Source organism: Hevea brasiliensis, chromosome 2 (genome assembly GCF_030052815.1).
Source record: "Hevea brasiliensis isolate MT/VB/25A 57/8 chromosome 2, ASM3005281v1, whole genome shotgun sequence".
Taxonomy (NCBI): Eukaryota; Viridiplantae; Streptophyta; class Magnoliopsida; order Malpighiales; family Euphorbiaceae; genus Hevea; species Hevea brasiliensis.
The window spans coordinates 103,508,947-103,522,406 of NC_079494.1; the positions used below are offsets into that span (position 1 = coordinate 103,508,947).

Sequence of the window (13,460 nt, forward strand, 5' to 3'; positions counted from 1 at the left end):
TTTAGGCAGCATGTACATTTAGGGCTGCAAAGTCACATTTGTTTCAACTACAGCTCCACACAAACTCCGATGGGTGTCCTGTATATGTATTGAGGCAAATTAACCAAATTAGGTGCAATTAGAGACATGTCTCTTCTTGGCAGTGGGATAATGTTGCGGTCCAATTTCTAGCTGAACCTGTCGGCAGGGAAGTGATACAACCATGTGTATGTAGCTTCACTAAATATGTATCTTTATTATATCTGTAGTAAGATTGGTGCGTGCCTAATTTTGTTGCTAATTGAAGTTATTTTGATGTTTTTCCCTGAAAACATGGGATTGAATATGCTCATAGTCAATTCATTGAAGATAAAAATATATAAATAACATGTTTCAGCTCAAAATGAGATTAGAATAAAAATATAATAGTGTAATGTAATATAACCTTTGTATATTGAAGGCAAAAATATATGCTTCCGATGCCTTGGTTTGGGCTGCAGACACCAAGTAATACTTGTTTTTGTATGCCAAATATGGAAACAATGAACAGATCTTTCCTATCATGGAAATTGATTGCCACAAGACTTTTGATAAAATTTTGTTTGATATTAAAAACTAGCCACAAGGTCATTTTTTACCAAGCAACAAAGTTTATAAATTTAACTGGTCCAGCAAACAGGTTTCATTTAACTTGACATGATCTAATCAAAATCCAAATTTCAATAGCATCAAGAACATCATAAGCTTCATGGCATGAAGAATCTAATGGTAATGACTCCATAAATCTGTTGAATTTCCCGACTTCAACGCAAAGATATGCTTATAGGTAGTGATATGGCAAGTGCCTGTGTGTTGAGTAATACAGATGGACATTGCTGCTTCCGCATCTCCTGAAGGATATTTAACTTCATAAGGAGAACAATCTCCACCATTATGATTGTGATACTTTGTAAAGATATCAGGTCCAATTGGATTCACCTTCTAGATATAATGAACAACTTGGCAGAAAAACTAATAAGATGTCAACAGGAGGTCCTCACCACAAGGTTCCTCAACCTTCTTCTAGAAGAAAATAGCAAGTTCATTCTTCCAAATGTTGTAATTAATTGAAATCATTTGGCTTCCCAATTTTGATGTTCTGCTCTCCTAGAAATCCTGTAATAGCATTTTTCTGCCAGCTCTTGAAACTCCTGCAACCGTTAATTTGTATCAAGTTTAGCAAACTAAAACTCATCCAACAAGAAATGAACTTGCAAGAACATCTCATGTGTGTTTATGTAAGTATTGATAACTATCAAAAAAAAATTTTAAAGATGCATTAATAAACAATCTTTTTAGAGTTCTCTATGACTTTACATTCCTTTCTTCCACTCTGTCATACTGGAAACAAGAAGTTTGGATTGGCAATCAAATAGAACCCACTTATTCCAAATTTGAAGGAAAAACATTAATTGTTTTTTCAAAGAGTTTAAAGAAATGAGGATATAACAAAACTGCAAAGTTGTCAATTTTGAAAGTGGTCACATAACTATACTCGTTCAAAGATGGACAGAAAAATGATCCTGATTCTAGTAATTTTTGCTTGCTTTCCCCAGCCTCCTTGATTTGGCGCTTGGAACATCATCAGAAACTCAGCTAGCTACAATGTCTATAGAAAATTCTGTAAAATCAACTTATGGTATTCCTCCCAACATTTCAATATTTTATTAGTGACAAAATTGCATCTAATTTTGTTTGTACTATTATTGTTCATTATCCGACTCCACATTGAAGATCAGAACTAAACTAACTTAACATGATTTGATAGTGGGATGTTTAGACATTCAAATATTTCTTCTTAGGGGACTTACTTGTGATCAAGATGTGCCAAAATTTCCCCACCAGGGAAAGCTGATTTGGTAGCCTCATAGGCAGCTTTAATTGATTCTCTCCAAGTTCCACCAATATCTTTTGTATTTGTATCTATTTTTGTCTGATTTGGATCTTCCATGGGTAAAGAATACCCTGAGAGCAGGTGTGCCACCCAAACACCATCTTTTCTATAATTACATGCACAAGTAAACTTTATTAGCTTAGACACCTAAATGTAATAGAAAGAGTTTCCAGATATCATATAGGTTAATTGCATATGCCAATAACATAAAGCAGGTACAAATCAGATTTGAAGAAATTATTCCGTGTTGAGGCTGGGCAAAATGCTACTTGTTCAACTTAGACAATAGAAAAAATAAATGAAAATACTAAAATACACACAGAATATATAAGTGGCAGATAAACAGGTGGAACTCCAAAAAAAAAAAAGCAACATAGAAATTGATTCCTACAGACTGAGTGATGGTGTATGTTATTTGCTCATAAACATACAAATTTTATTGGGATAAATTTTAACAACTGTCCCTGAACTTATATGATTGTAACACTACAGCCCTTTAACTTTAAAATATAACATAAAACCCCCCCTAAACTTTTAAATTTTGTACAGTAAAATTCCTTTGACTTTCAATTATTGATTTTCCAGTTAGAAACTTACGTGAACAGCTCCCACATGATGTTTTGTCAACATTTCTCTCTTCTTTCTTATGCAAAGTGTAAAATTATTCTCTCTACATGTGAAAAATTATTCTATCTATAGAGAGGAGAATGATTCAATTTATACATGGCTTGAGAGAAAAAAGAGAAATACCGACTAAGCTCAATGCTGGAACTGTCCAGGTCAGCGTCTAACTGAAAAACTGGTAATTAGATATTAGATGAATTTTACTGTGCAAAATGTGAAAGTAGGTAGGGTTTTATATTACATTTTTAAGTTGAGGTACTGTAATGTTACAACTAAATAAGTTCAGGGACGGTTGTTAAAATTTATCCAATTTTATTGCAATTATAGAGGGAAAAAATTTTGTTAAGATGAAATTCAATTGTTTCACATGAGCAACAAATTTAAAACGATTTATTGTATTTACTGCAATAACAGCATAAACTGATCTGCAACACAAAAATTCAAAACTCAAGCACAAAGATTCTGTAAAAAAGCACACTTCAAGGATGATCATAGAAAGGCAAAGAGTTCAAGATGTTCCATGGGTAAGGAATACCCTGAAACTAGGTGTGCCACCCAAAACCATCTTTTCTATAATTATGCATAGAAGTAAACTTTATTAGCTCAGCAAACAGAACACCTAAATGTAATAAAAAGAGTTTCCAGATATCATATAGGCTAATTGCATATGCCAATAACATAAAGCAGGGATAAATCAGATTTGAAGAAATAAAATGCTACATTTTCAACTTAGACAATAGAGAATATATATATATATATATATATATATATATATATATATATATATATATTAAAACACACAGGCACACAATAATTAAGTGGCAAATAAACAGGCGGACATCAAAAATACAAGCAGCTTATAAATTGATTCCCACAGACTGAAAGATGGTTTATGTTATTTGCTCATAAAAGTACAAATTTTATTGCAAATATATAGGAAAAACACATTGTTAAGATGATGTTCAATTGTATCACATGAACAATAAATTTAAAGCAATTTAGCATATTCACTTCAATAGCATAAACTGATCTAGAACATTAAAATTCAAAACTCAAGCAAATAGGTTCCATAAAATAGCATATTTCAAGGATGATTACAGAAAACCAAACAGATCAAGATGACTTACAGAACTATATCCATATGCCGAGGTGCATAGTGTCCGCCACCTATTCCAAGAAGGACCTTTCTCTTGTCATTTGCGCTAGGTATTGATAAATGAGAACTAAGGTTAGAGAAGCATCATCAAGAACAAGGGCATAGATTTAACAATCCAGTACATAGAAGTACATTATATTGCACAACTAAGTAATTTTCATTAATTTTCTTCATAAATTATGCATGGATAATTTACTGGCTTGTGCATGCACAATGAGAAGCAGTTAGGAGTAGAAAAAAAAAATTCATGGCAAACGAAGCATGAGCTCACTAAACACATAGTCATTGCATAACATGCACATGCATATCATACTAAGGAGCACCTAAAAAATAGAGGCGGAAATACCAGCTGTTCTATCAATATTATGCAGGTAGCTAATTATTTATGCAAAAAACTTATTTTCCCTGCATCAAAATTACTCGAGAGAAGACTACTGGTGAAGTGAATAGCATCTGCGATACATAGCAATTACCTGCTCCAGTTACCTACTGAGGCACCTCCTCCAAGCCCAAGTCCTTCCCATACTAACTTCAAGCACAAACCACAGCAATTTATTAGGGAGAGTTACTCTTGCTTCTAGTAATCTGCCTGCTATACTTGTAATAGCATGCCATTAGTGAAAACCTCAATTTAAGAAAGAGATCAGGACAAAATATTTATCCATAACTCTTATAAAATTTGTGTTTGACAACGGCAAAATTTGGCAAGTAAAACCAGCATTTCATTGCAGATAAAATGTACTAAAGTACCTGCAGAATATGCAATCAACTTATTTCCTTTAAATTGGTTGCTTTTATGAAATTTAGTACATAAAATTTGTGTGTGACAACGGCAAAATTTGGCTAGTAAAACCAACATTTCATTGCAGATAAAATGTACTAATGTACCTGCAGAATATGTAATCAACTTATTTCCTTTAAATTGGTTGCTTTTATGACATCCTTCTGTTGCTTCTTTTTAAAAAAAAAAATTAAGGCAAACGTACAAAATTTTTATTCCACAATGAAATGAAAACAACTTCCAATCATTGCAAGATCCAAAACACAAGAATAATAAATAAGCAATTTTTTTAAAGAAGAAAGGCTAAAATCATAGTAATGAACATGCCAATGACTGATGCTTAAATTTTAACAAGGCCATGACAATACTCAACTAGAGCAACGACTTGAGCAGCATCCTGCCTCTCCCAGTATTCTTCTGTGCTACCTATCCAGCAAAAGCAACAAACAAACTATAGAATAAATGGTTCAAAATTCAAAATCATAGTGACACAGCATACCCTTCATACAAAAGCTATGTATCAAAAAGTAGTGCTTGTAAGGGACAACTAAATTTAAGATCTACATTAGCTCACTGGTAATTAAATAAGAGGTTCTTATAAGCAACATCTAAAGCAATGGTAGAGGCAGCAACAAAAGAAATGTTAAATTAAATAGAGTTAAAAAAAAATGAAAATGGCAAGAAAATTACCTATTTCAATGAACATAGTTGGCTTACTGGTCACTGGTCCATGATGAGTAGCCTCCAAAGTAATCTACACTCAAGCAAAATAATCTAAATAAATCACTTGAGCATTTTGTAGCTTCTCAGATTCAGTGAAAACCAGACAAAACTAAAGAGGAGAAGCAGAAGAAACATAAAGAACCTCAAACTCAGGAACTAAATTATGAGAATGGGCAATTTTTTTCAAGAGTCTGAGCCATGGACCCATTCTCGGATCAGGAGGTGCAGCCCATCCTGGCTTTCCGCCTTGTGGCGGGACGTCCCCTTCTCGCAAATGAGGCACTCCTACGATAGCAAAAACCACACAAGTCACTTCGCAATTCCAATTGCAATCAAACACATGTAAAGACAAAGTATAAGAGAGAAAGAGCTTGCACCAATTGGATGAATGGTAAGGGCAGGGCGGTTAGAAACGGCGGTGTGTTTGCTGAAAAAGATAACTTCATCCACCACCTCACCGGTGGCCGCCTCCCATCGCTGATCCAAGTCGTCCTCTACCACGATGCTTTTGTCGTGTAGCAATAGCCTCACTTGTTGATTGCTGAAACTCTTTATTTCCTGTTTGATTTTTCAAAGAATTCACAAATAGAATAAGAAAACAAGAATTTTTGAGCGAATTATAAGAAATTAAAATGAAGCTACACCTGGAGGGAGGAGGTAGGTTGCCACCCGGGCATGGCCAGGAGGGCGGAGGCAGGGTTGATGGAGGCGGGATCTCCGGTGGTGGCCACCAATAGAGTCACCATATTCTTTTCCTTTTTCTCTGTAAATGATATTTTTATTATTTTCTTCGTTTTCGCTTCTGGGTAGCCTTTATAAAAGACTCAGCAGCCAGCACCCACTGGTTGTGGATTCTCGTAAAAACGCCCCTAGATTTGACGATTGTCGATCCACCGTCGGTACGACAAGACTGGCGCGCAGCGGCCGCCACTCTTGAAGCCAGAAAAAAAATTAAAAAAAAATTAAAAAAAAGGCTAAAACGATGTCGTTGAGAAAGCGGAAAACATCATTAATTTGACGCTGCCCAGGATCGAACTGGAGACCTTCAGTGTGTAAGATTAACGTGAAAACCACTACACCACAGCATCAGTTGGTTGACCTCTCAGGTTTAAATTTCCACTGCAAATGGAAGAGCTGTTTTCTTCGGCGAAGCCTCAGGTGTCATTTTGGGTAGAGAGACAGATAGAGGTCATACTGCGCTTGCTTCCTCGCTCACTCTACAGTTTCTTCCTCATGGCTTCCAAGCCCAAATCTCACCGTCTCCGTCAATGTAACCTTATCTCCTTCTTCTATGTATATCTTGTGAAATTTTTTATTGACGCATTGACATGAGAAAATCGGTTGCAGGGACTGCGTTACAGAGCAAGGACAATGGGCACAGAGTCTGCGTTCAAATATGCCTTTGGAAAATATGCAGGATATCTCAATGGCCTTTTAAATTTCTTTCTTCTTCATTTTCTTTCTTCTTCTTCTTTATTATCGTTGTCACCACTGCACTCTTTAATTGGGTTTGAACTTATGATTATGGTGTGATTACAAGTGAATTCCTGTCCATATTATTTGTAGAGAATGGAATGGAACGCCGCATTGGGAAAATTATAGTCTGTCTCTAAGCTTTAGAAATGAAACTGAAGGTTTGAAGCCACAGGGAAGCTTGGAAGCATAGCTTAGTCGAATAAATGGGTGGATACACTCAATGTTATTTCATAATTCTATAGAAAAAAAAAAAGAAGAAAATTATACAAAATTATTTTGATAATTTTGTATATAAAAAAAGTACACTTTGGATTCTTCCTCGCTCACGAACACATACCCAAGAATGGTTGGAGGGTAAATACTAGAGAATTCGTTAAATTGAATTGTATTAAATGTTAATGTGTTTTTTTTTTTTTTGCAAAAGTTGTAGAAAGTAGTTATTTTTAGATTTGTTTCCTCATTTTGTTATTTACCAATGTCAAATATGCTTTTTTAGAGAAAGCTCATTGGTCATTACTTGATTTTGAAATTTATAAGAGTAATTTTGACCTTAATGGTGGAAGTGAAAATGTGAGCCATGGGCAGAGGATTGAAATTTTAACCTTTAAGCCTTGCTATTTGACCAATTCCAACTTCAAGAGCAACAGCAATGGGAGCAAATGTTATTGTAGCGGCTCTTGGGGAAATATACTGATTAATGATTTTGGTGAGCTGAATTTGCTTTTTTGGCGTAGCCAGCTGTGACCCTACAGTGGTAATGCTGTATTTTTCTTGAACATTTGCCTCCATTCTTTAACCTCATCCTTTTCTATATGATTGCTTCAATCCTGTCATTGTGGGCTGGCAAATACTAGAAACCCAGAAACTGAATCTTGCAAATGGAACTTCCAAATTAATTTATTTTGATCTCAAGTTGAAGCCAAGCCACCCATAGACCTAATCAATAAAAGAGAACTACTAATGAATATCTTGTTATAATACCTCGGGATAAATCACATTCCATCAAAAGAATCAAAGTTATGTTTTTGTCATGGAATTAGTTTTGAAGTTTAAGACAAAATTGAAGTAAATTTGAAATTCAAGGATCCAGTTGCATGAATACAACGTTGGGGACTAGACTAGAAAGAAATATAAGCCTACTGGCTAAAAGTAAGACTTGGCCAAAATCTCAGACACCTCATGCAAGATTTTACTATATGGAAATACTCTACAAAATATTTATTTTCTTTTGATATTGCATGGTTTGATATCTCTCTTATCATTAATTAATTATTATTGAAACTATACCATGCTCACCAATCAATTTTTATATTATTGCAGAATGACAAGCAGGAAAGAGTGGTAAAAGCTGGCCGTGATGTCACCATGAACAGCAAAAAGGTCATATATATAGTTTCTTTAATTATGCAATCTTTGAAATGTTATATGTGACATCTTCCTTGAGATTTTTTCATTTGTAAAGCTGTTGTTGGCTTCTAATGCAAGAACCCATTTCAAGTGAACTGCTTTAGGTTGTTAATTTTTGTTATCATGATGACTTTATTTCCTACAATTTGGTAGTTGGACATTTATTTGGTTTACATGATACATTACTTGGTTTAACTTCAGCACTTAAACCTTCCTGAATCCTGACCTTATTACTGTATACTGAATTACTGATATATTGATGTTATAATCTTATGCAATGACATAATCAGTAAATATAACATCGAAGAAGTTCTTGAGAACGCAGAAATGGATTTAGCAGCTGTGACTGATCAGTATATGTCCCAATTAATCAAAGAATTGCGAGGGGCTGATTTTCAGAGGTAAAGACGAGCGTACTTCCTGGGGTAATATCCTTGTTTCCTTCCCTGTCAAGGCCAGAATCAGATGCATGTTACTAACTGAGTCATTGTTCCTTGGGGTCTTGGCAGGTACAAGAATATGTTGAAGCTGCAACATTTTGTAAATTCTGCTGAACAGGGGCTCTTTTGAATCTGCATGAGATAAATGTTGGTCTGCTACCACTTAGTGATCCATCTCTTGAGCCTTTGCTGTTAAACATCCTTGGAATATCTTTTGGGGGTAATTGGCTGAGTTTCATGCTGATTTATGACAGCTTTCTTTTGTAAAATGAAATTGTGAGCCAGGATTTTCTGTTTTATTTATCTTAGAATATGTATGGAACTACAATTCATATTATACATACATAAAAGGGTAATGAACCAACTGGTGGATTTCCATGTAGATGTAGCAGATCTTTTCTCATAATCATCTAATGCATCCATTTTTACTGATTCCTTTCATATAAATAATACGTGTGTGCTACCAATAGCCAAAATGAAGTGCATGTTTATAACTGTGTGTTATCATCATTCAAAAACATAGTCCTAATGATGTAGAACAAGCTTTGATACCAAATTAATGTAGAACCCAGAAAACGAAAACGAACAAGGGGGTGGGGAGCAAATTATCAAATATTATTAATTTTCAATAATAATATTCTATTAGAACTCTCTAATAAAATACCTAGAAGACATAGGTATTTATAGTATAATATTAGTCTTACTACAACTAGAATTTGGAATCCTTAAATAAGAAAACCCTAATCAAATGCAAAATAAGAATCCCAATTGAACATAAAATTCCTGAATAACAAAATACTAAACCTAATAGAACTCTACAAATATTCCTAAATAATAATAGAATTAAATGGAGAGCTGATGCAGTTAGCAATCGGTTGAACTTCAGATGATGAGCCTGAATTTGCCGACAGGATATGTAAGTTTGTACGTGAGATCTAGAGGGAGCTGAGTCTCATTGTCCCGCATATAGATGACAGTTATAATATGAAAACAAAGATGGATGCAATGCTTCAAAGCATACTGTAAATAGAGAATGGTATTTGATCAAACTTTTGCTGGCCCAAGTTGTGAATGTGATTGGTTATATCAAATAGTAGAATGATGATAGTAACTCATGAAATTGGTGTTACTTGAAGATTTCTCATATTTGATAATATTATCAAGAGGATATATAAAACAATTTTGGACAGACTTGGGGGGATGAAATTGTGTTTCGAACTAGTGGAATATGAAATTCATCTGTAAATGAAATCTCATTATTGTTATCTCATATATTAATACATGCTATTCATCTTAAATGAAGTGAAACCATTGTGAAAATTTTCACTACTACATTTTAGAACTCATGTGCAAATTGTAGATAGGATTTTGCTTAAATATAGCCGTTTCTATGAAAATAGAATTATAAAATTCCAAATAAATTGTTAACTTTAAAATGAAAATTTCGAGTTTCCAAACATGTCAAGTGTTGATTTGACAATACATTCCATAAAATTTTATGGAATTCTTTTTCTAAAAAAATCGCCAGCCTCTTAGTGAAATTTAATTTGCAAACTTGAGTGCTTTAAGATTGATGTTGGCTGCCTACCTCTCTGCGCTTAATCATGCTAATGACTTAAAGTTATATGGTATTCGCTTTCAGTGAATGGCTTTCACTATTTGACATGACCTCTCTGCATTCAATCGTGCTAATGACTAATGACTTAAAGTTATATGCTATTCTCTTTCACTGAATGGCTTTTAAGATTTGGCATGATATTCCTTCATGCCTCTTAATATCTTATGCAGAGATCAACTGCTGATAATAGTTGCATAATGGTTTATATTTCAGCCACATATTTGAGGGGGACATGATCTTTTTTCAAATAAATTGAAGAAATATATTTCTTTTATTTTCCATGTTGCCATGTTTTGAAAATTAAACATCTTGTAGCGTGTGTACTCTTGTTATGAAGAATGTGACATCAAATTCTAATTGATCTGCATTCTCACTTCAAATTATGAGGATATTTTTAGTTTTGCTAGATTTTTTTAATTGAGTTATTATTGCAGCTTGCTTTAGTGTCCATCAGTCCATGTGAATACATGCCACTGATTGGATCCACTGAGCCGAGTTCCTTTTTGTTGGGGGTGTCCAACATTGAATTATGAAGTAATTTCAGCTCTAGTTGTCAAGTAATTTGATTTTTTCCCCCACATGTTCTTATGGTTACTTCTATGTTCATGTTACTTTTCTTACCCTTTCACTGCTGGGGAGTTGTCCCTGCCCGGAAGCATTTAGAAAAGACAGATTTCTTGGTTATCAACAGAAATGGTTGGAAGAGATTCATTTTATCTGGGCTACCGGTTTGGTTCATCTGCCTTGTTCATTTAATTTCGGTTTATCTTCAGCAAAATTTTGTATATCTGTTAATGATTAGTTCAAGAAATATAGTAGCTGTAGTAGTCATGCTTTTGTGCCATATTCCTTCTAGGTTTAAGGAATGAAAGCCTTCCAAAGAGCTGCCAACATGAGGCTCAAGTGGTATACAGTACTACTAAAGAGGCAAATCTAAACATCTTTACAAAGATCATCTGTTCGCCAATTATATGCATTCCTTTTCTTTGTTAAGCAATTTTCTTGGCAGTTGCTGCTTTATTAAAGTAGTAATGGCAACTGTAAAGCAGCTTTCTTTTTTTAAATATGAAAATGCTTTTCATTGCTTAATTATACCTATAATCTATTGGCAGCCTGCCTTGTTTTAAGAATATGAGTGGACTACCATTCTGCTTCAGTCACTACATGCTTTCTGGGTTTACATCTAGTGTTCTTTTAGAATCTTTCTTATTGTTAGCAAAAATTAAAATGTAATTTATTCAAAGAAATAGTTTTAATGATATTTTCTTGTCTTGTCTATTATGGGTATTAACTGTTGACTGCCAACTGCCAAATAATTCAATAGTTTGGACACACCTGTAAGGCTGCAATTATCACTATTATTGTTATTATTATTATTATTATTATTATTATTATTATGATGCTGATTTGCTTGGGTTCAAATTCGCTACCTGACCATTTGAGTTGATTAAAAGAGTGCAACTCTTTTACTATCAGAGTTTTTTTTTTTTTTTTTTGGTTTGCTACCGGAGGTGTATTTTGCATCTATCGGACTAGTTACTCCTTAGCCTGAAAACTCTACGAGGCAGAAAATGTGGGATAAAAAAACGTGTCCCCAGCTCCAACCTGGGATGTTGCCATCGTAAATGGGGTCAGTGTTCGGATGATGCTGCCTACGATGGGGATGTTGCCATCGTAAATGGGGTTAGTGTTCGGAAGATGCTGGCTAAATGGGCCTGGTGTGTCACTGACAAGGCGAGATGGGCAGGCTAGATCTCGCGAATTTAGAGGACAGTACAGTTGCCTGTTGAAATAGACCTCTCATTCCTCACGTCGGCAAAGATGTGAGACCACCTCTCTTTCCTGAGGGTAAAATCCCAAAAAGACAAAAGGGATTAAAATCACACTCCTCACCATTTGATTTCCACTCCGCTTGGTTATATCATGTCTGTCACAATTACATCTCCGCACCCACCGACATAAAACAGATTCTCTCTCTCTATATGTATATATGATTAAATTAATATATTGACCCACCTCACTTTTTAAAAGATGTAATTATATATTTTTGCCCCATTTGCAAAGCAGGTGTTTTCTCTCTACATTTATGTATGCAAGATTTTCTTATTTATATATGTACTCAGTTCACTAACTTTCCTAATAGGTTTAGACTAAGAATAGAGAAACTTGTAGCCACAGCATTAAAGATCGCCGTTAATCATTAGCAAGCATCCAATTCTCTTGTTCTTGAAATTAGCTATTAGCAAGCATCCAGCTAAGCTTAGGGCATATTTGTAAGTTAACAAGGTGAACTTATAATATTAAAATTGACTTTCAAGTACTTAATTAATCTAGAGTTGACTCATTATTAAATCCAGTCCTAAAGGTTCACTCTTTAAATTTTTTTTTTTCCACAAAGAATAAATAAAATATTAAAAAAAAATCAGAAGAATCAATTCTTAATTGGGAATCCCCTTATTTTTTATTCCAGTAAGAATTAATCTGCAGTGTTTAGCATTTGTTTGGTTTCTTAGAAGTTGAAAGAGAGTAAAAGAAGAAGAGAAAATTAAAAATCTATCTATAATATATATAAATTTATGAAAGGAGAATATTGATATTATTAGTAATATTTTTCATGATTTATATTATTTATAAAAGTATTAATAATAAAATATTTATAGCAATAATTATATATTTGTTATTAATTATTTTTAGTGATAGTGTATCTTTCTTGTTGAAAATATTAGCAATTGATATAATGTTATTAATACTTTCACATTAATTTAGCAATGCAATCTAATTATGTAAATTATTATTATTTTAAATTATAAAAAATATAATTTAATTTATTTTTTAAAAAATAAAATAATAAAATTTAATAAATTTAATTCAATAAATTAACTTAATTTTTTTATTAATTTATTTTAATTTTTAAATATTTTCACTCATCTATATTTTTATAACTTATTATTATAAATTTTTTATTAAATTACATTTAAATTTATAATTATGTTAACTTTAATAAAAATATGATTTAATAAAAATATAATAATTTAAAATTAATAAATATTTTTATTTATATAAATATTTTAATTTAAATAATATTTATAATATTATAATAATATTATATTAAAAAATTAAAAATTAAATCATGAGATTTTGAGTTCAAAATTATTGAATAATTGAACCATCTGCATCAATCGGGTCACACTAATTCACCAGTTTAACCCCTAGTTAACCGAGTCACGTGCAGATCGCTACCTTATTTAGTTTAATTACAAATTCGAATCAATTTAAAAGTCGGTTTAGTAATTTATTAATTCAACCAGCTGATTTGGTTTAAA

At 33.1% G+C, this 13,460-nt stretch overlaps 1 protein-coding gene and 1 long non-coding RNA gene across 3 annotated transcripts; one reads left to right on the forward strand and one right to left on the reverse strand.

The window, feature by feature from the left end:
• Positions 1–6,153, reverse strand: LOC110672633 (D-aminoacyl-tRNA deacylase). Of its 2 annotated transcripts, XR_009144351.1 has the most exons (10): positions 5,841–6,153; positions 5,574–5,754; positions 5,339–5,481; positions 5,164–5,227; positions 4,847–4,899; positions 4,166–4,221; positions 3,664–3,738; positions 1,830–2,018; positions 1,020–1,169; positions 1–304 (listed from the first exon to the last, which is right to left on the reverse strand). XR_009144351.1 is itself a non-coding variant. In XM_021835449.2 (9 exons), exons 1-9 carry the CDS (start codon positions 5,940–5,942, stop codon positions 1,082–1,084), a joined length of 951 nt encoding a protein of 316 aa, XP_021691141.2. In that variant the 5' UTR covers positions 5,943–6,153; the 3' UTR covers positions 565–1,081. The 2 variants fall into 2 exon arrangements, 1 of the variants encoding a protein (XP_021691141.2); XM_021835449.2 differs by lacking the exon at positions 1–304 and having other exon boundaries at positions 565–1,169.
• Positions 6,154–6,272: 119 nt separating this feature from the next.
• Positions 6,273–8,891, forward strand: LOC110672634 (uncharacterized). The gene is made up of 5 exons (XR_009144356.1): positions 6,273–6,466; positions 6,544–7,426; positions 7,993–8,052; positions 8,370–8,504; positions 8,589–8,891. It is a non-coding gene; the product is annotated as an uncharacterized LOC110672634 (long non-coding RNA).
• The last annotated feature ends 4,569 nt before the right edge of the window (positions 8,892–13,460 follow it).